At 44.7% G+C, this 22,152-nt stretch overlaps 1 protein-coding gene across 5 annotated transcripts in view; it reads left to right on the top strand.

Annotated features, from left to right (window-relative positions):
• LOC129823710 (fibroblast growth factor 12) overlaps nucleotides 1-22,152 on the top strand; it is a 75,278-nt gene that overhangs the window by 26,044 nt on the left and 27,082 nt on the right. For 3 of the 5 annotated variants that reach the window (XM_055882648.1, XM_055882650.1, XM_055882649.1), the window contains one exon: nucleotides 12,337-12,447. In XM_055882648.1, coding sequence (XP_055738623.1) covers nucleotides 12,337-12,447 — 111 coding nt within the window. Of the gene's footprint in view, nucleotides 1-1,648; nucleotides 5,316-6,607; nucleotides 6,656-12,336; nucleotides 12,448-22,152 lie in introns of those variants that run through there. The other 2 variants (XM_055882646.1, XM_055882647.1) reach the window with 2 other exon arrangements.

Raw genomic sequence — 22,152 nt, 5'->3', positions numbered from 1 at the left:
TATTAAATGGAGGAGAGGGGTGTAACTATGTTTATTAAATGGAGGAGAGGGGTGTAACTATGTTTATTAAATGGAGGAGAGGGGTGTAACTATGTTTATTAAATGGGGAGAGGGGTGTAACTATGTTTATTAAATGGGGAGAGGGGTGTAACTATGTTTATTAAATGGGGAGAGGGGTGTAACTATGTTTATTAAATAGGGGAGAGCGGTGTAACTATGTTTATTAAATGGGGAGAGGGGTGTAACTATGTTTATTAAATAGGGGAGAGGGGTGTAACTATGTTTATTAAATAGGGGAGAGGGGTGTAACTATGTTTATTAAATAGGGGAGAGGGGTGTAACTATGTTTATTAAATAGGGAGAGGGGTGTAACTATGTTTATTAAATAGGGGAGAGGGGTGTAACTATGTTTATTAAATAGGGGAGAGGGGTGTAACTATGTTTATTAAATAGGGGAGAGGGGTGTAACTATGTTTATTAAATGGAGGAGAGCGGTGTAACTATGTTTATTAAATGGGGAGAGGGGTGTAACTATGTTTATTAAATAGGGGAGAGGGGTGTAACTGTGTTTATTAAATGGGGAGAGGGTGTAACTATGTTTATTAAATGGGGAGAGGGGTGTAACTATGTTTATTAAATGGGGAGAGGGGTGTAACTATGTTTATTAAATGGGGAGAGGGGTGTAACTATGTTTATTAAATGGAGGAGAGGGGTGTAACTATGTTTATTAAATGGGGAGAGGGGTGTAACTATGTTTATTAAATGGGGAGAGGGGTGTAACTATGTTTATTAAATGGGGAGAGGGGTGTAACTATGTTTATTAAATGGGGAGAGGGGTGTAACTATGTTTATTAAATGGGGAGAGGGGTGTAACTATGTTTATTAAATAGGGGAGAGGGGTGTAACTATGTTTATTAAATGGAGGAGAGGGGTGTAACTATGTTTATTAAATGGGGAGAGGGGTGTAACTATGTTTATTAAATAGGGGAGAGGGGTGTAACTATGTTTATTAAATGGGGAGAGGGGTGTAACTATGTTTATTAAATAGGGGAGAGGGGTGTAACTATGTTTATTAAATAGGGAGAGGGGTGTAACTATGTTTATTAAATAGGGGAGAGGGGTGTAACTATGTTTATTAAATGGAGGAGAGGGGTGTAACTATGTTTATTAAATAGGGGAGAGGGGTGTAACTATGTTTATTTAATGGAGGAGAGGGGTGTAACTATGTTTATTAAATGGGGGAGAGGGGTGTAACTATGTTTATTAAATGGGGAGAGGGGTGTAACTATGTTTATTAAATGGAGGAGAGGGGTGTAACTATGTTTATTAAATGGGGAGAGGGGTGTAACTATGTTTATTAAATGGAGGAGAGGGGTGTAACTATGTTTATTAAATGGGGAGAGGGGTGTAACTATGTTTATTAAATGGAGGAGAGGGGTGTAACTATGTTTATTAAATGGGGAGAGGGGTGTAACTATGTTTATTAAATGGGGAGAGGGGTGTAACTATGTTTATTAAATAGGGGAGAGGGGTGTAACTATGTTTATTAAATAGGGGAGAGGGGTGTAACTATGTTTATTAAATGGGGAGAGGGGTGTAACTATGTTTATTAAATGGGGGAGAGGGGTGTAACTATGTTTATTAAATGGGGAGAGGGGTGTAACTATGTTTATTAAATAGGGACAATACTCTATGAAAGTGACTAGGAACTAGCCTTGTAGTTTTTGAACTTGTGTAAGGTTTTTGAACAATCTTCAATGGGCAAAAACGTCTTCAGCCAAGTACTTCATAAAAGGCATCTGGCAGAAGTAAATTAAGCCACAAACACACATGTCATTTTATATACACTGAGTGGACAAAACATTAGGAACACCTGCTCTTTCCATGACCTAGACTGACCAGGTGAATCCAGGTGAAAACTATGATCCCTTATTGATGTCACTAGTTAAATCCACTTCAATCAGTATAGATGAAGTGGAGGAGACAGTTTAAAATATGATTTTTAAGCCTTGAGACAACAGACACATGGATTTTGTATGTGTGCTATTCAGAGGGTGAATGGGCAAGACAAAATATTTAGGTGGCTATGAACAGGGTATGGTAGTAGGTGCCAGGCAAACTAGTTTGAGTGTCACAAACTGGATTTTTTGCGCTGAACAGTTTCCCATGTGTATCAAGGATGGTCCACCACACAAAGGACATCCAGCCAACTTGAGACAACTTTGAGAAGCATTGGAGTCAACATGGGCCAGCATCCCTGTGGTACGCTTTCGAAACCTTGTAAGGTCCACGCCATGACGAATTGAGGCTGTTCTGAGGGCAAAAGGGGTGCAACTCAATATTAGGAAGGTGTTCCTAATGTTTTGTACACTCAGTGTATATCTTAAATGACCATGTTTTCACAGATTTCATGATATAATCGTCAAGACCATTCAAAAGATTAGGGGACATGACCAGGAAGTAAAAGGTTACTGGACCCCAGGAAGGTTACTGAGAGAGTAGCTGTTGCCTTGGCAGTAGCTATTGAGAATCCTTAATAAATACAAATGCACTTCTTATTATATCATGAAAATGTTCACTATCACACCTCCCTTTGTGTCACATGGTTACTTTTCCAGTACAGTAACCTCGTTTTATATGCAAGATAAAAGTGTAAACAAATGCAGAATGCTCCAAGGACAAAAGAAGCGAGATAGAGATAACGTTAGAACTTGATGCATGACAAAGACGCAATGCTAAGGTTTGTCCACAAGATGGCGCTAGATATAAGACAATATGCAGAACTCTTGGAACCGCCTGCTGTGGCACTGCACACCCGGGTTGACAGCCTCACAGCTGGTGGACAAGATCACTTTGGCCGCGCTGTCGTAAATGTTCCAATATCTCCACATCATACTGAACGCTGACTAAGCTTTGTTGAGGCTAAAATTACAGAAATAAATAAAGGAGCATTTGTAATTTGTACAGTGACAAGTACACCGAAAATATTTACTGACATTTACATGACACCTATACTGACTGTTATGTTATGATATGTTGCTACTATTGTCTATAATATGACACATATTATAGAAAAACAAAAAACCTTATTTGGAGAGAGAGAGGTGGAGTAGCTTCCTGCATCATTGATTCATTTTCGGAGAAATCGTCAAACACAGACGAAGTTAATCCCTGAATGGTTCATGCCCGATTCTCCGTGGCAGGGAGCCAAGAGGTTTTCCATGTATGGCTCACGTCATTCTCCCACCCTTTAAGCCACTTTCGTGTGTGCCCTCCTATATGAGGACACACAACGACATAGGACACAGAGCCAGAAAGAAAATCACTCACACACACATACACGCACACCACCTTTCATCAGTTAATGCAACAGAGGTCAGGAATTGGCACTTTCCTTGAGAGGGCCTGCCAGAACACTTTTTTAATATTGGCAGACTTGATATAACACTTGTTATATAGTCATCAGACTTGATATAACACTTGTTATAAAATCATCAGACATGATATAACACTTGTTATAAAGTCATCAGACATGAAATAATACTTGTTATGAAGTCATGACAACATTGCAATGTAATGATACTGTAATAACGCATGGAACAGAAAATAGAACTTTCACCCACCACATTCACCTAAAGTCACAGTATTTCATCATGAGGTCAGTGTGTGTTCTGTTTGGTCTGTCTGTTGTGTTGTCTCGGCCTTGTCAATATGTGCTTATTTTCAACCATTATCTGCGCTGTGCACTAGGATTCGTCTAGGGGGAATTAACACATTTTGCATATAACCTTTAGCCATCAGGTGTCCATTGACACTTCAAGCTAATGTAAAGGCGCCTAAATAAGTATTTACTTGAATATTGCAATATATATATATATATATTTGAGCAATATAAAACTGCTGAATAAGAAATTAATTCATAAACCACTGGAATTAGAATGGTATAATGGGGATAGATAGTAGCGGTCCAAATTGGCTCTCTAGCCCTTTCCGACGGACCTCGGTACCGTATACATTTCAAATTGAAGAAAGACTCATTGGATTGATCGCGCGCGTGGACGAACACGGCACACCGTTATTTTGGAGACGCGCACTCACTCTCTCTCTCTCTTTGTTGTTGTTCTCTTATACACGCACCATGCACGTACTCTCTCTCGCACTCTCACACTCTCTCTCTGTCTCGTTCCTCTCCCTCCTGGCTCTCTCTCAATTCTCTCTCTCCTTTTCTGTTCCCCGGGGGAATTCTTCATCTAAACCTCAATCACGTATGATTGCGTAGAGAGAGAACCGTGAGCCCATTCACTCATGCCTGTCGGCGAGAGGAGAGAACCCGCTAACCATCCATAGGGAAGGAAATAATCCATTACACCAATCGTGTTGTATGCAAGGAAACCGGCGTTTTGGAAGATTTTTATAGTCTACATACGAACAATAATAACGAAACGCAAATGTTTTTCTCTCATTGTAAAGCCAAATCACTATGTTGCTGCTGCATTCTCACAGATAATTATCTTTCCCCGACCGCCCTCGGAGGGTCTGCTGGTAGAAGGGCTGGTACAGATGGCACAGATGCCCGTAGTCCCGGAGAGTGAGTGGGGAAGCCAAATGGACCGCCGCCTACCCTTTGCCCCCTCTCGATTCGGTTTTGTCTTCGGCTTAAGACATTGAAAAGTTATGAGACGTTGCATTCACCCAGCTGTTGATGAAATAGTGTACAGTGAAGTTTAAGGTGTCTCGAATGCATTATGGTGCTGGATATTTTGACACTCACAGACTTTCCGTGCAAATGAGGATTATACCGAGGGGGACACTGGAATACCCGAGACTCAATTTTGCGCAGGCACGCTCCGACAACACACAAACTTATTTACCACAGTTGCATTTTTTGTTGTTGAATAGCCTAGATTATGCGTAAATTGGTGGCATTTTATACTTTCCCTGCACTGAATTTGTGTATTTTCTAAGGGGTCATAATGAGATTTTGCTAAATCCGCGTGGACCGTATTTATTTATTTTTTTAAATTCACGGTTCTTTTTGCTCCAAACTACCACAAAACCACTCGATCTCTGTCCAACGACTCTTGGCTCGGTTCGGTTCGGCTCGCCCGCGAGGGAGATGGCCGCTATCGCCAGCTCCTTGATCCGTCAGAAACGCCAGGCGAGGGAATCAAACAGCGACCGAGTCTCCACTACTAAACGCCGTCCCAGCCCCAGCAAAGATCCTCGTTCCATATACGAGCGCCATTTCTTGGGGGTCTTCAGCAAAGTCCGTTTCTGCAGCGGCAAGAAAAGACCAGCCGCTCGGCGGCGACCAGGTCAGTGCTGTAGTTTTGTGTGAAACGGTTTCCCCGCCCCTCGACCGCGCTGAGCTAATGCATTACTGCAGTCAAATGCCTTATCTTTAAGGCTGGAGGTAGATTTATCCGCGGTGCCTGAGAATGCAATGCGAAAAATCCACCTGTTCCATAGCTCACGTGTTGTCTGTCGAGAACCACTGCACAGTTTACCCATATCCTACCGTATCAGCCTCAATGTAAAAGTATGTTGTGACGTTACCGATATTAATGTTCTATTGCCGTGATCATAATGATCTATTATCTTAGCACCATTATTGCTATTCTATCCTATAGGCTGTGTATTTCTATTAGAAGGTAGGGCAGATATTGGCTATAACCTACATATATTCACATATATTTAAGCTTGCTAATTGATATTCATTTGTTACATCTCCCCTGCCATGTTGAAATTAATGCTACCTTAAATAATTCAATAATTAATGGAGATTGAGACTTAGTGGAGATAAGTTGTACCGCAGTGCACAAAGGCTGTTTTAAGGGTAAATGTTTAATGGTACATGTTTATTGCAGAGGGAAGGTTTACTGCAGCGGTGAGAGGTAGCTATAGTGATTAAGACACTACCATCCATATTGATGGACACAGACTACGGGGCTAGTATGCTAAGCTATCATTCTTCCCCTTCTCCTGGTGCACAGATAAAGAGGAACTGGCCAATCACTCCCCTCCTTATCCAGCTAAAGGCTGTCATGTGATGAATGGGAGGTGCACTGTCACCACAGACAGACAGATAGACAGACCAAAACCACAGACAGACAGATAGACAGACCAAAACCACAGACAGACAGATAGACAGACCAAAACCACAGACAGACAGATAGACAGACCAAAACCACAGACAGACAGATAGACAGACCAAAACCACAGACAGACAGACAGACAGACCAAAACCACAGACAGACAGATAGACAGACCAAAACCACAGACAGACAGATAGACAGACCAAAACCACAGACAGACAGATAGACAGACCAAAACCACAGACAGACAGATAGACAGACCAAAACCACAGACAGACAGACAGACAGACAGACAGACAGACAGACAGACAGACAGCAAAAACACAGGCAGACAGACACACAGACAGACAGACAGCCAACAAAACCACAGACAGTCAGATAGAACAGAATCACAGACAGACAGACTTCATATCATCATACTGCTGTAATGATTAGAACATTTTGACAAGCAGCCTCCTGGAGGAATTTGTCTGTTAAAAGAATGTTGTTTTTCCTTCTATCTCCCTCATAAGATGCATCCTCCAAACCTCCACAGGTGTCCCGTAAGGGCGGCAGGCTAGGTCAGTAGCTCAGCCTCCATCCGTGTGTGCTGTGTTGTTTTCCGTCTCCACCCCCCCGCATCATCTCGCGCCCATGTCGATACCCCTTTTGCTAGGAAAGGCTGGGGGTGGGAGGGGATGTGGGGGAGGGTGGGGCTGGGTGGGTGGTGGGAGGGTGGGGCTGGGTGGTGGTAGTGGGTGGAGGGTTGGATGGTTGAGGTGGTAGTGGGTGGGGAGGGGTGGGAGTGGAAGTGGGTGGTGGGGTGGTTGAGGGTTGGAGGGTGGTGGTTGTAGTGGGTTGTGGGGGTTGGGGGTGGAAATGGGTGGTAGGGGTGGGGGTGGTTGAGGGTTGGGGGTGGTAGTGGGTGGTGATGGGTGGGGGTGGAAATGGGTGGTAGGGGTGGGGGTGGTTGAGGGGTGGGGGTGGAAATGGGTGGTAGGGGTGGGGGTGGTTGAGGGGTGGGGGTGGTAGTGGGTGGTGGGGGTGGGTGGTGATGGGTGGGGGTGGTAGTGGGTTGTAGTGGGTGGTGGTGGGTGGTGATGGGTGGTGATGGGTGGGGGTGGGGTGGTGGTAGTGGCTTGCAGCACCTGTCTGATGCCAGTGACTCCTCTGATAATTGTTTTGACACTGCTTTCAATTTGGATTTCTCCTTTTTCTATTTTTCCTGATTTCGTATTTTCTGTGATTTAAGATGTCTTGCAGTAGTCTCTTCTTTGGTTACTCTCTCCCTCTTCTCCTTTGCTTTTTATGTCTCCGTCTTTCAGTTTGTCTGTCTGATCAGTTTTCACTCTGTCTCTTCCTGCTGCTCCTCAGGTGTGTGTTTAACATGTGGAGTATTGTTGTGTGACTGGGTGGAGGTCTGTTTATCCATGTGTATTGATGAGCTGTGTTTCTCCCTGTCTAAAGTGTCGACTATAGCGATTGAGGTGATCATTCATAATTTCATCGTCATAACGCCATTTGTCAACATGCCCAACTGTCCCTGTTTATGTCTGTACATTGTCACACTTAAGGTTGTGCCATTTTGAATACACACAGGCACGTCCTCCCGTGGTAGGCATATCCCGAGCACAAACACAAGCAATTTGTTCTTTACTGTCCACACGTCTCCCTCAAACTCATACTTAAACACGCCCTCTCCCTCAAAATCATACTTAAACACGCCCTCTCCTCACACACATACCTGCATACTTCATTTGCAAGCAAACGCACCTACCCAGACACACAGCAACGGAGGTTGGTAGCACCTTAATTGGGGAGGACGGGCTCGTGGTAATGACTGGAGCAGAACTGGTGGAATGGTATCAAATATGCCATTCCATTCACTCCGTTCCAGCCATTATTACGAGCCGTCCTCCTCTCGGCAGCCTCCACTGATATCATATCCACTGCCACACACAACACAACACAACCACGTCCATTGTGTTTCCCTCTAAATGGAGCAGATTTGCTCTGCTGTCAGTGATCACTAAGCCCATGTTCAAGCCTTTATTCATAGTAGTGCAGTTATCACATTTAGTGAGGTCCCACCCTGCTACCCCCCACACCATTACCCCCTACCCCCACACCATTACCCCCTACCCCCCACACCATTACCCCCTACCCCCCACACCATTACCCCCTACCCCCACACCATTACCCCCTACCCCCACACCATTACCCCCTACCCCCACACCATTACCCCCTACCCCCACACCATTACCCCTACCCCCACACCATTACCCCCTACCCCCACACCATTACCCCCTACCCCCACACAATTACATTTACATTTAAGTCATTTAGCAGACGCTCTTATCCAGAGCGACTTACAAATTGGAAAGTTCATACATATTCATCCTGGTCCCCCCGTGGGAATTGAACCCTGGTCCCCCCATGGGAAATGAACCCACAACCCTGGCGTGAACCCACAACCCACACATTACCCCCACACCATTACCCCCTCTCCCCACACCATTACCCCTCCCCCTATCCCCCACACCATTACCCCCTCCCCCTCCCCCCCACACCATTACCCCTCCCCCTACCCCCACACATTACCCCCTCCCCCTAACCCCCACACCATTACCCCCTCCCCCCACACCATTACCCCTCCCCCTATCCCCCACACCATTACCCCTCCCCATACCCCCCACACCATTACCCCTCCCCATACCCCCCACACCATTACCCGTCCCCTATCCCCCACACCATTACCCCCTCCCCCTATCCCCCACACCATTACCCCTCCCCCTACCCCCCACACCATTACCCCTCCCCCTATCCCCCACACCATTACCCCCTCCCCCTACCCCCCACATCATTACCCATCCCCCTACCCCCCACACCATTACCCCCTCCCCTACCCCCCACACCATTACCCCCTCCCCTACCCCCCACACCATTACCCCTCCCCTATCCCCCACACCATCACCCCTTCCCCTATCCCCCACACCATTATCCCCTCCCCCTACCCCCCACACCATTACCCCTACCCCCTATCCCCACACCACTCTCCACCTACGCCCCACACCATCCTCCCCCTACCCCCTATCCCCACACCACTCTCCACCTACGCCCCACACCACGCTCCCCCTACCCCCTATCCCCACACCACTCTCCACCTACGCCCCACACCATCCTCCCCCTACCCCCTATCCCCACACCACTCTCCCCCTCCTCCCACACCACTCTCCACCTACGCCCCACACCACGCTCCCCCTACCCCCTATCCCCACACCAGTCTCCCCCTCCTCACACACCACTCTCCCTGCCCCCCCATACCACTCTCCCTGCCCTACCCCCCACACCACTCTAGCTGCCGTACCCCCCACACCACTCTCCCTGCCCCCCACACCACTCTAGCTGCCCTACCCCCCACACCACTCTAGCTGCCCTACCCCCCACACCACTCTAGCTGCCCTACCCCCCACACCACTCTCCCTACCCCCCACACCACTCTAGCTGCCCTACCCCCCACACCACTCTCTCTGCCCTACCTCCTCCCTAGCCTCCACACCACTCTCCCTACTCTTGATGGCCTGTCCCAGAGATTGAAGGCTCTGCCGCCGGTGAGTTGTGGGTTGATGGACAGAATGAAGTACGGTTGATCCGACATTAACCTTCACTGATGCGAGGTCAGTTTGCAAGCCGACCCTGGGCTCAACGACAGTGCTGATCAAATGGCACATATCTGCTCCAGGACCAGCCCTGGAGTCCACTGGGGATTCCACTATGGACACTGGCGATGATTCTGATTCTGTTCTGAGGTCAGATGTTACTCCATCAGCCCTCTTTGAACCCATCCACATGTTCACACTTCACCTCTAGAGAGATCTGGACTCGAATCAATACAGGGTTTGTTTAATTTAAAGGCCAAGAAAATTCAATTGAATAATGAACTTGTATCCAAGGACAATGTAGTTTGTTTGCCTCAAACAAAGTACAGGATTATTATTTACAGATTGTGACTTTCGGTCTCAGTTTGATGAAGGTTATTTTGAACTACCACAGATTAGAAAAGAACAGCCTGGTTGTGCGATGGTTGATCCAGTGGTTTATACAGTTGGATCACAACTGCCTTAGCTTCAAATTGAACCTTCGCAAACGCGTGACTCCGTAAGCAGCATCACTACCACAATAGAGGTACTCCTTTCGAGCCTCTACTGTTCAATCCAAATCTAACACATTTGCTTTCATAAATCGTAAATAATGAAGGACCAAAAATACCAAATCCAAGATATCTTACTCAGAATGTTTTATTTTCACTGCTAAGTGCCCCTGTTGATAATCTCTATAGAAGTTCAACTATCCACACACAATCAAAATAACTACACATTAACCATCACTGAGAGTTCAACCTGGTCTCAGAGAATTTCGTATTATTCTGTATGCAAAAACAAGACACTCCATTTAGTAGGATATGTTACATCACGAATCGTATTGCAATTTGCAAAAACGTACAATCTGTTACGAATTTGCGAAATGTAAAATAAGTTCTGAATTTGCAAAACGTATGATATATTACGAATTCTAGCTAGGTGGCTAACGTTAGCTAGGCTAGGGGTTAGGGTTAAGTTTAGGAGTTAGGTTAAAGGGTTACGGGTAGGGTTAGCTAAAAGGGTTACGGTTAGGGGAAGGGTTAGCTGACATGCTAAGTAGTTACAAAGTAGCTAAAAAGTAGTAAGTAGTTGAAAAGTAGTTTATATATATATATATGATGAGATTCGAACTAGCAACCTTTGGGTTGCTAGACGATCACATTATACACCCGACCAACCATCCAATCTTATGTAACCATACCAAACGTAACATATCATACTAATTTAAGTGTCCCAGATTTACATTTACTATGTTATGTCTAGTCTATGACACCAGGCTGGAGAATTTGCAGATGATTGTTTCTCCTAACGTGATCTTCTAGCACCCCCACCCTTTCTCAACGATAAACATACTTTTTCACCCGTTTTTTTCTTGCAGTCGGCGAAAGACTCCCATAGCCTTGGGCTAAACCTCATGATCCACCTGCTCCTTCACAAGCCCTGCACCAAATGTCACAAGCACCACAAAGTTGGATGGCAACTCAAGTTTCAAGTTTAACGTTTTAATGTCACGTGAACAAGTACAGTGAAATGCCTTTCTTTCAAGATCTAAACCCAACAATGCAGTAATCAATCAGAATGTAATACTAAAAATAACAAGGTAGAACAAAAACACATGAGATAGAAAAATAAGAACGTGATAAAATAAGTAAGCATACAATATGCAGTGTCAGTTCCAGTACCATGTTGACAATATGCAGGGATACTGGAGTGATAGAGGTAAGGGGTAAGGTGACTAGGCATCGGAATATAATACTCAGCGTTCTTTATAGATGGTATAACATTTTGGGGTGATTAACCTCATGATATTACCATAGCCTTTGATTGGAGATCACTTGTAGAGTTGAAGCCCTTAACGGCACAATAAAGATTGTAGATATTTTGTTAGTCAAACCCACACTATGAAGTACTGGTTCACCGAAATCTCCAGGCCCATCTAGAAGCAAACAGTTAGTTAGGGCTGAATACTAACTTGGGATTTTTGTTTTTATCTCATTGACGTCAGTGCGTGATTTACGTAAAAGTTCAAGTTAAGTGCATAAAAAAGTTAGGATTCGTCTTTTGGTGAATAGTGGAAAAATCTTGAGTGAATCCACAAGTCACTCTCCTGATGAAAATAGTAAAGATGTAGCCAAGATCAGGCAAATCGCGAACACCAAAACCCCAAACGTAGGTCAGCTGCCGTAATATATTAATTCCAGATTACATCATCACCTTCAAGGACCACCTGTTAACATCACCAGTGTACAAGAGGGCAGTAGATACTGTATCTCTAATGGTTACAGGTGCATCAGGATTCAAGTAGCAGTTTGCCACGTAGAGGTTAGGAGATACCTTAGCTAGCAAGTTGGCAATCTTCCACAAGATAACAGTTTAAAAAAAGCATAGGTTACTATCGTGTTACAAGACTACAAGGCCAGCTATGGATTCCTTTGAATTTTCTTGTACTAGACCAAGTTTATTCTGACCCCTGACCCTGACACCAACCTGGTAACCCATCCTCAACATGTGTTTTACTAGTTTGTCAATGTGAGCAGCAGTGGCAAGGTGTCAGGCAGTAGGGGTGTGGTCTGACGTGCCCCTGGGGGGTGGGGCGTGGTGGGGTCTGTCCTTTGTTTCAGAGCCGCAGCTGAAAGGCATCGTGACACGACTGTTCAGCCAGCAGGGCTTCTACCTGCAGATGCAGCCGGACGGCTCTATCGATGGCAGCAAGGACGAGAACAGCGACTACAGTGAGTAATTGGTTCGGCACTACGACTCCCAGCATGCCCCATGGTTACCAAGAGTTACTGGCCCCATTACAAGTCCTTCCTTCCTTTGTTTCTTGATGTAATCATTGGTTAGACGTGATTCGACAGGTAAACGCAAAGGCTCCATCACTAGGCTTTCACCTGTCCAGTCTTTTCTGATCAGTGATTGCTTCAAGGAAGGGTGGAAGGATGCACTTATAAATACTCTGAACTGGGATACTCACCCCATTTAACATCCCTTAATTTATGGTATTGCATGATATGAGGGGAGGACCATCCTCCTCAGTGAATTTGAGGAAAATAAAAATTGTGAATAATTTAGATACAACTATAGTAAATATATTCACGTCACCAAATAATTGATTATAACACACTGTTTTCCAATTAAGGTCTACAGTAGCCTCAACAGCACTCTTTAGGGTAGCACCATGGTGTAGCCGGAGGACAGCTAGTTTCCGTCCTCCTCTGGCTACATTGACTTCAATACAAAACCTTGGAGGTTCGTGGTTCTCACCCCATTCCATAGTCTTACACAGTAATTATGACAACCTGGAGGGTGTCTTCCAACCTATCAGAGCTCTTGCAGCATGAACTGACATGTTGTCCACCCAATCAAAGGATCAGAGAATGAATCTAGTACTGAAACCATAAGCTACAGCTAGTTTGCACAGTACATAAAATGTGGCGAGTAGCTGACTCAAAGATAGAGAGACAGTAGTTGAACAGTTTTGAACAAATGTATTTCTTCAAAAATTAATGAGAAGCAACGGAGAGAGAGAGAGATCTAGCTATATTTCGTTGTATTTTCTTTTAATGTACTTAGCTAGCGAAATGCAACTAGCTAGTTTAGCCTACTCAAACACCTGGCTCAAACAGAGAGGGATGCTATGTTAGCTAGCTGGATATGGCTATCCAACACTGGAACTCTTTAACGTCAAGGTAAGCTTTTGGTTTTATAAATGTATTGCCACTGTGGCCCGCCGGTGTAACTGCTAAACATTTTACTCGCCCTAGAAGAGCTGGTTAGGCTGTTTTCATGTTATCTAGAGTGTTGGTGACTGTGCTGCTGGCAACAATTTAATTCAGTTGTTTTGCCGACATTTAACGACACCGGTCATATTCAACGGGTGTTGAGCGTTCGTAAAGTTATCAGTTATTCTGCGCTCTGGCACACTCAGATGAGAGTGCTCTGAAATCGGAGTAGATAGCCAGAGTGAATTTACGAAAGCATCCTATGACGTTAGCTAGTATGGTGACAACAATGTAGGCTGTGTGTAGCGGTTATGATATGAATGTTTGGCTTTGGAAAGGTTTTTTCGCCAGGTCACAGACAGCTGATGTGTTGTCCACAAGCAAAGGGAAAAGGTGAACGGAGGAGAGTGCGTCAATGTGAGAAGGAATTATACAACAGACAAAGTGATCATGCTGTTTTGTATTTGGCTGTTATTAAAGTAAACTGTTTGTGTGTGATCAAAGGTGTATTCAGTCCGCGATTCTGTTGAAAAACGTTTCTTAAACACAGAAGCAAACTGAGCGAAACAGGGATAAACGTACCTGAATTTGTCCAATAGAAGCTCACATTTTCAACTGTTGGACTAATGATTCCACCCTAGCTCAGCTAGATGCAGGCAAGAGTGTGCAAGGCGGTGTTGAATCTGTCACTGTCTGCCACCTTAATTATTCACATTTCTCAACCTGTACGTTGTAAACTTTTATTCATAGGCTAGGTTGTAGAAACCTCCTGATCATTGGGTATAGGAAAAATGTGAGCATATGCAGTAACCTACACTTATCGATTGTCACTGGTGTAGAGAGGAGTAGGCAGGAGGCAGTCGCAGGTTTAGAACTACTGAATTGATTTAAGCACCAGAGATCAAAGCGGGACGATGACTCAAACGCTGTTGTGCTCAAAATATATCTTCATAAACAAAAAGGCAGAAAGTGCAAAATATACGGTATTCAGGAAATAGAGAAGAGATTCCTGTCAGGAGAACAAGTAACATTTACACTGACCGACAAAGACAAATGACAGAGGGAGTATATATACAGTGATAGAGTTGGGGATTGGAACCAGGTGTGTGTAGTGATGACGAGACAAGTCCGGGGTTGATGAGTGAAGGACGTTTGCCAGCAGTAGGTTCGGCAGCAGCTAGACGGCCGGGGGTTGATGAGTGAAGGACGTTTGCCAGCAGTAGGTTCGGCAGCAGCTAGACGGCCGGGGGTTGATGAGTGAAGGACGTTTGCCAGCAGTAGGTTCGGCAGCAGCTAGACGGCCGGGGGTTGATGAGTGAAGGACGTTTGCCAGCAGTAGGTTCGGCAGCAGCTAGACGGCCGGGGGTTGATGAGTGAAGGACGTTTGCCAGCAGTAGGTTCGGCAGCAGCTAGACGGCCGGGGGTTGATGAGTGAAGGACGTTTGCCAGCAGTAGGTTCGGCAGCAGCTAGACGGCCGGCGACGCCGAACACCTGAGCTGGACTGGAGGGAGAGCCAAAGCGAAGGCTGGTGTGACATCGATGTTACATTGAACTGGGTAAATGGAACATGAATGACATTCATCCAATATGCTGTAATAGAAATCAGGCCATGTTCATGAAAAAAAAAGAATCGCCCTCCATCATCTTAAACAGCACCGACCGCCACTGATTTACAGTGAAACAAAATGTGTGTGAAGTATTGTTCTAGTTTAGTGCCAACATCTACTGCCAAGATCTATACCTATGTAAAATAGGGCAGCCTCAAACAATCAATTGGTTTGAACTTTTAAACAATGTCTTGGAGATGAGTCAATTCACACATATTGTTTTGTGCCTGTGAGTGTTACGGTTTTCTTCCTGGGATGAAGGAGAGGACCAAAACGCAGCTAGTGTTCAACATGATTTAATAAAGATAAGAACGTGAACACTACAAGCAACAAAACAATAAATGTGAAAACCGAAAACAGTCCTATCTGGTGCAGAACACAAAGACAGGAAACAACCACCCACAAACCCCAACACAAAACAAGCCACCTAAATATGGTTCCCAATCAGAGACAATGACAAACACCTGCCTCTGATTGAGAACCATATCAGGCATACATAGAAATGGACAAACTAGACACACAACATAGAATGCCCACCCAGCTCACGTCCTGACCAACACTAAAACAAGTAAAACACACAAGAACTATGGTCAGAACGTGACAGTGAGACAGTGTTAGGTGTCCTAAAAAACCTCCAAACTAGTAGTAAATCACCTCATTGTTATCTGAAGACTGATTTTCTTAATCAGTTGTAATATCAGTGTAATAATGACAACTAAACATCCTAGGAGTCAATTCCATTGTAAATTGTATTGAGAAAAATAACTATTTGCATTCAAATTTGCATGTCCAACTGAGAACACTGAAATATACAGTTGAAGTCGGAAGTTTACATACACCTTAGCCAAATACATTTAAACTCAGTTTTTCACAATTCCTGACATTTAATCCTAGTAAAAATTCCCTCTCTTAGGTCAGTTAGGATCACCACTTTATTTTTCCAACAAATGTAAACAATTGTTGGAAAAATTACTTGTGTCATGCACAAAGTAGATGTCCTAACCGACTTGCCAAAACTATAGTTTGTTAACAACAAATGTGTGGAGTGGTTGAAAAACAAGTTTTAATGAAAACAACCTAAGTGTATGTAAACTTCCGACTTCAACTGTATATATTTCAATATCAACTGGAAGTACCAAGCAAAACATCCCTTGTGTTCCACTGTGTGAATGTAAGTGTCACGTTGTTTTGATTTGAACAGCTCTAAAGCCTGTGATTGTCACAACTGCATTTTTTCCCTGTGGATGTTCATGACTTATAATAAAATCAATCGAAGGAACTTCTTTCTCAGGGGACATCTGGTCCAAAGGATCCTTTCCACCAGTCATTTCTCTTCACTTTCATGGTATGAAATTCATGGTATGAAAATGACTGTTGAAAAAATGGTATCAGGGGGTGGAGGAGCGCAGTAAACTGGAAATCATTTAGCAACCAAAAATACCCCCTACTCCATTTGTACCTAATAAATAATTCTGTCTGAGAGACGCCTCACGCTTAGAGACTGAAGACGATAGAGAGAGGGAAGGAGAGAAAGAACTGGCTGACTCGCGATGTCCTATTGATCACTTCTGGTTTAGAAGTTGTCGTATAACCAGATTGCAGCAACCGACTGGTCTCTTTCACAACTTTTTTGCCATGAGGAAATCAAATTGTCATGGGAACGACGTCATCTTTTGGTTGTTATCTGGTCAGATATCCAGATAACAACCAGATAAAAACATATTCTGCTTGCTAAAAACCCTTCCTTTAGACAACTAGTATATAACGTGACCATGATGTCTGTTTTTCCCACTGGGGGAAGGATGGAAAACGAAGGGATGAATAGAGGAAGAGAGAGCTGGAGAACCTGAGAGGAATAAATACCAATAGACATGTAGGGGAGGGAGGGAGGGAGGGAGCGAGGGAGCGAGGGAGGGAGGTTGAGAGAATGTGAGAGAGATTAAGAGGTAGAGAAATGTAAGGAGAAAGCTTGGCATTCACCTATTGATCTGTGTGATGTATTTGTATGGCATTTGTTGAAACTCAATGTTAAATTCAAATCTCCCTATCATCATATCCATGCCAATATAAACCAATGTCCATGAAAATGTGCAAACCAATTTGACTGGAGGTGCACCACACACGTCTCTCGTCATGAGCTGTCCGTTCGCTACCGAGAACCTAACCAAATGTAGCAGGTGTAAAAGAAGCGCCTGAAACTAGATCCCCCTAGATATTGGTCTTGACGAGAAGAAGAAAAAAACTGTTGGGGGAGGTTCTCTTCTGCACTGTTTCAACCAATCCGGTTAGTGGAGGAGGAGTTAAGATCAGTGGTGTAGTGGAGGTAATACACATGTATATGCCGTATACCCACTTTTTTTGTGGGCATGGCTTATACTCACTTCTTAATCTCCACGATACGTGTAGTGGTGTAACGTTAACGCATGAAGTCAAGAAGCATGAGGGCGTAATGAAGGTTGCCAGGTGTGTGTAATGAAGGGTGCCAGGTGTGTGTAATGAAGGTTGCCAGGTGTGTGTAATGAAGGTTGTCAGGTGTGTGTAATGAAGGTTGCCAGGTGTGTGTAATGAAGGTTGCCAGGTGTGTTTAATGAAGGTTGCCAGTTGTGTGTAATGACGGTTGCCAGGCGTGCGTGATGATGGGTTGCCAGGGCCTGGGGGTTAGTAGACCGGCGACGTTGAGCGCCGGAGAGGAGGAGAGGGAGTAGATGTGACATTACACCCTCCCTCCGACACGCGGTTCCAGCTGCAGGACGAAGCCGGCCAGGAGAACGGCCCAGATGGCGAGGAGCGGGTCTGGACGGGGAAGGTGGAATTCTTGGATGATGTTGGGATCTAGAATGTCGTCCACCGGAACCCAGCACCATCCGGTGGATGGTCGAAGACCCTCCCCTGAACAGAGCCATGAATCTCTCATAGGAACTCAGCTCCTCCTCTCCTCTCTCCCACTCTGTTCAGGATGGTCTTCGGACATCCACCGGAGGGGAGAGGGGGGGGGGGGGCAGGATGGCCAGACCACGGTGGAGTACGTGCTCAGATTTCGGACAGTGGCAGCATCCAGCGGATGGAATGAGCCGGCACTCTGCACATTATTCAGAAGACGTCCAGACGGAGTTGGCGTTCCCGAGACGACAATCTAACCTTAGACACGCTCATCGCGATGGTCATCCGACTGGATAACTCCTTCAGGAGCGTCGGGAACCCCCATCGCCTCTCCTTCGTTGAGTCAGAGCCTGAACCCAAGGAGGTAGGGGCCACACGCCTCCCCGCAGCTGCTTGTTCATTTCCTTTCTTTTTCAACTTCAGACCAATACCTATTTCTCACTTAAAACTTGTTTTGTTTTTAATTGTAATAATAGATTATCACTCACATTATTGATTGGTGTGCTGTATTATTCGAATAATAGATTACCTTCACCCTTGAACTACCCGACCTCCTGACCTCTGTCATGTGCAGCAGCGAAGGAATCATTTATTTTTAGGAGCCGGTTTGGTCCTAGTGTTGGGATCAGTGAACAGAACACTCACTGCATACTAGGTGGGCCCAGCTCTGGTGAAATCCGACCAATATTTCAATTACATTTATATGGCTACCGTAATTTCACTCCAATAAAAAATTGTCAACGCTAATTCTCTAGGCAGCGATCTGAAGGCGACTCTGGCAAGGACAATCTTGATTTCAGAGAACAGGAGGAATTCATGCACCAATGAAAAACATTGTGTTTACTGTAATTATCCAAAATGAGACATTTAGTTTCTAAATGTCATGTCATGATATTTGTTGATGGGTTGATAAAACTGGTTTAGGGCGCAGGCAGCTGCATTTACACTTCTGAGTCTACATTTCATTGGTAATATGATTGACTGGTAGGTTAGAACACAATTACACGAGAATGCTGGTAACCTCCATTAAATTAATTAACAACCGTGTTCAATATTGAGTCAGCAATCCGACGCTCTGTAATTTAATTGCGTCGTCTGTTGATCACTCCTCTAAAATTACCTGCACAAATTGAGGCTTATGAAAACATTGTTGGTTATGAGAGGCTTATGAAGACATTGTTGGTTATGAGAGGCTCATGAAGACATCGTTGATTATGAGAGGCTCATGAAGACATCGTTGGTTATGAGAGGCTCATGAAGACATCGTTGGTTATGAGAAGCTCATGAAGACATCGTTGGGTACGAGAAGCTCATGAAGACATCGTTGGGTACGAGAAGCTCATGAAGACATCGTTGGTTATGAGAAGCTCATGAAGACATCGTTGGTTATGAGAAGCTCATGAAGACATCGTTGGTTATGAGAGGCTCATGAAGACATCGTTGATTATGAGAGGTTCATGAAGACATTGTTGGTTATGAGAGGCTCATGAAGACATCGTTGGTTATGAGAAGCTCATGAAGACATTGTTGGTTATGAGAGGCTCATGAAGACATCGTTGGTTATGAGAGGCTCATGAAGACATCGTTGGTTATGAGAGGCCCATGAAGACATCGTTGGTTATGAGAGGCTCATGAAGACATCGTTGGTTATGAGAAGCTCATGAAGACATTGTTGGTTATGAGAGGCTCATGAAGACATCGTTGGTTATGAGAGGCTCATGAAGACATCGTTGGTTATGAGAGGCTCATGAAGACATCGTTGGTTATGAGAGGCTCATGAAGACATCGTTGGTTATGAGAGGCTCATGAAGACATCGTTGGTTATGAGAGGCCCATGAAGACATCGTTGGTTATGAGAGGCTCATGAAGACATCGTTGGTTATGAGAGGCTCATGAAGACATCGTTGGTTATGAGTGGCCCATGAAGACATCGTTGGGTACGAGAAGCTCATGAAGACATCGTTGATTATGAGAGGCTCATGAAGACATTGTTGGTTATGAGAGGCTCATGAAGACATCGTTGGTTATGAGAGGCTCATGAAGACATCGTTGGTTATGAGAGGCCCATGACGACATCGTTGGTTATGAGAGGCTCATGAAGACATCGTTGGTTATGAGAGGCTCATGAAGACATCGTTGGTTATGAGAGGGTCATGAAGACATCGTTGGGTACGAGAAGCTCATGAAGACATCGTTGATTATGAGAGGCTCATGAAGACATCGTCGGTTATGAGAGGCTCATGAAGACATCGTCGGTTATGAGATACCAACTCCATATACAGTGCTAGTTCTTCCCCTGCTCTAGCATCTCCATGGCCATTGCTCATGTTTAGCATCAGTTGTTAGAGAAGGCTCTCTCAGCTGAAGTCTGTCATTGAATACCCCCCCCCCCCCCCCCCACTTCCTCTCACCAAGTCTCACGCAATGGATTTGTGTCCGTCAGGATTATAGGAACTGCCCTTCCCATTTCCATGGCCCAGAACTTTCTAAACCGTCCTGGGATTTTATTATCTGCAGAGCCCATACTGTATTAATGCATCAAACAGGCTTACCTTCCTGTTTGGATTTGCCTTGGCCGATTACAGCTCCTTTGGATGGCTGACATTCCAAGGATTTGGTTTCCTCGAGCCACTTTGACACATTTCTCTGCCCTTTTGACAGTTACAGATTCCTGGTCATGTTTTTTTACATTAGCATTTGGCAGGTTAGGCCAGCTTTAGTTGGGTGACTCTCAGAGAAAGTTGCCATTACAAACATGTGAGTACAGGGTGGTTGTTAACTCATTTGCCCATGTATTTGCACGCATAGAGGCCATGATTACTGAGTCATTCGTCAGGTTTTCTCTTCCTGAAGACAAGTGTTAACACAGCTCCTGTCTCATGAGTTAAGTCACAGTTTTTGAGCAAGTGAATTGAGAGCTGTGGCAGTTAATAATAATAATTTCCTAGCGATGCAGATTTCTATTCTACACGTCTTACCAATTCTCTGATCTCAGACAATGGCATGTAGATCTGTCTGTGGCGACTGCCTCTGATATGACTGAACCCTACACTCTTAGAAAAAAAGGTGCTATCTAGAACCTAAAAGGGTTCTTCGCCTGTCCCCATAGGAGAACCCTTTGAAGAACCCTTCTTGGTTCCAAGTAGAACTCTTTTGAGTCCCATGTAGAACCCTTTCACCAGAGGGTTCTACATGGAACCCAAAATAGTTGTACCTGGAACCAGAAAAGGTTATTAGGATAACAGCCTAATAACCTCCTTCGGCTGGGGACAGCCAAAGGAGACTTTCGGAACACTGTTTTTCTAGGAGTGTACAGTATGTCTGTGCGGTTGACGGCTGATGTAGTGGCAGCTCTCGCCCAGAACATCCTGTCTTCTCAGGGAGTCATGCACTAATCCTTGGAGAGACACATTTGGTCATCAAAGTGACAGAGGTATCCATCTGGAAGTGCAACAGAGCGAGGGATGAGAGCTACAAAATTGAAAAGAGAAAAGTAAGGCGTGCATATGGGCCAACCTCTCACACCTTGTTCCAACAGTGTATTGCTGGAAGAACCAACACAGCCATTTCAGTGTATCACCTTCCCGGGGATCCTCAGGGGCAGATTTATACCGTAGCTAGGCGAAAGCGGCACGGCGATATTTATTGAGTGAAATTGAATCTGCTGGGCGGACGGACGTGCGTTGGCACCTCTACTCTCATCTCTGTGAGCTTTATCTGATTCCGTCGCCACTTACAATCTTCTTCACGGGGTCCCTGTGGTCGTTCTGTATCCCTAGCCACCATGGAAATAAACCTCTACAGCAGGGGTCATCAACTAGATTCCGCCGAGGGACGATTTTCTTCTTGAGTGGATGGTCTGGGGGCCGGAATATAATTACATATCATTTTGTAGACTGCAAGAAGCCCAAACAGATATAATATTTGACTTAAACATAATAATTTCAAACCTTTCATATGATCACGTGTCTCTTATGCATGGGAATACTTGGGAACAAAACTAAAATCACTTGGAGATGATTTCTTGGTGTTTTTACAATCTTTTATGTCCCACAATAATAATAAAAAAAGAAAAACATTTTGCTCAGGAAACTTGGGGTGGGAGGCAAATAAAATAACAAGGCCGCCAGTTTGGGAACCCTGCTCTAGAGGAAGTCTAGACCTCTCACCTGAGAGAGGGATGTCCACTTCAAAAGGAAAGGACATGAATAACTGCAATGCCAGACA

Source organism: Salvelinus fontinalis, chromosome 26 (genome assembly GCF_029448725.1).
Source record: "Salvelinus fontinalis isolate EN_2023a chromosome 26, ASM2944872v1, whole genome shotgun sequence".
In the NCBI taxonomy this organism is placed as follows: Eukaryota; Metazoa; Chordata; class Actinopteri; order Salmoniformes; family Salmonidae; genus Salvelinus; species Salvelinus fontinalis.
Note: the sequence above shows the minus strand (reverse complement) of the source record. Positions and strands in the feature narration are given on the sequence as shown.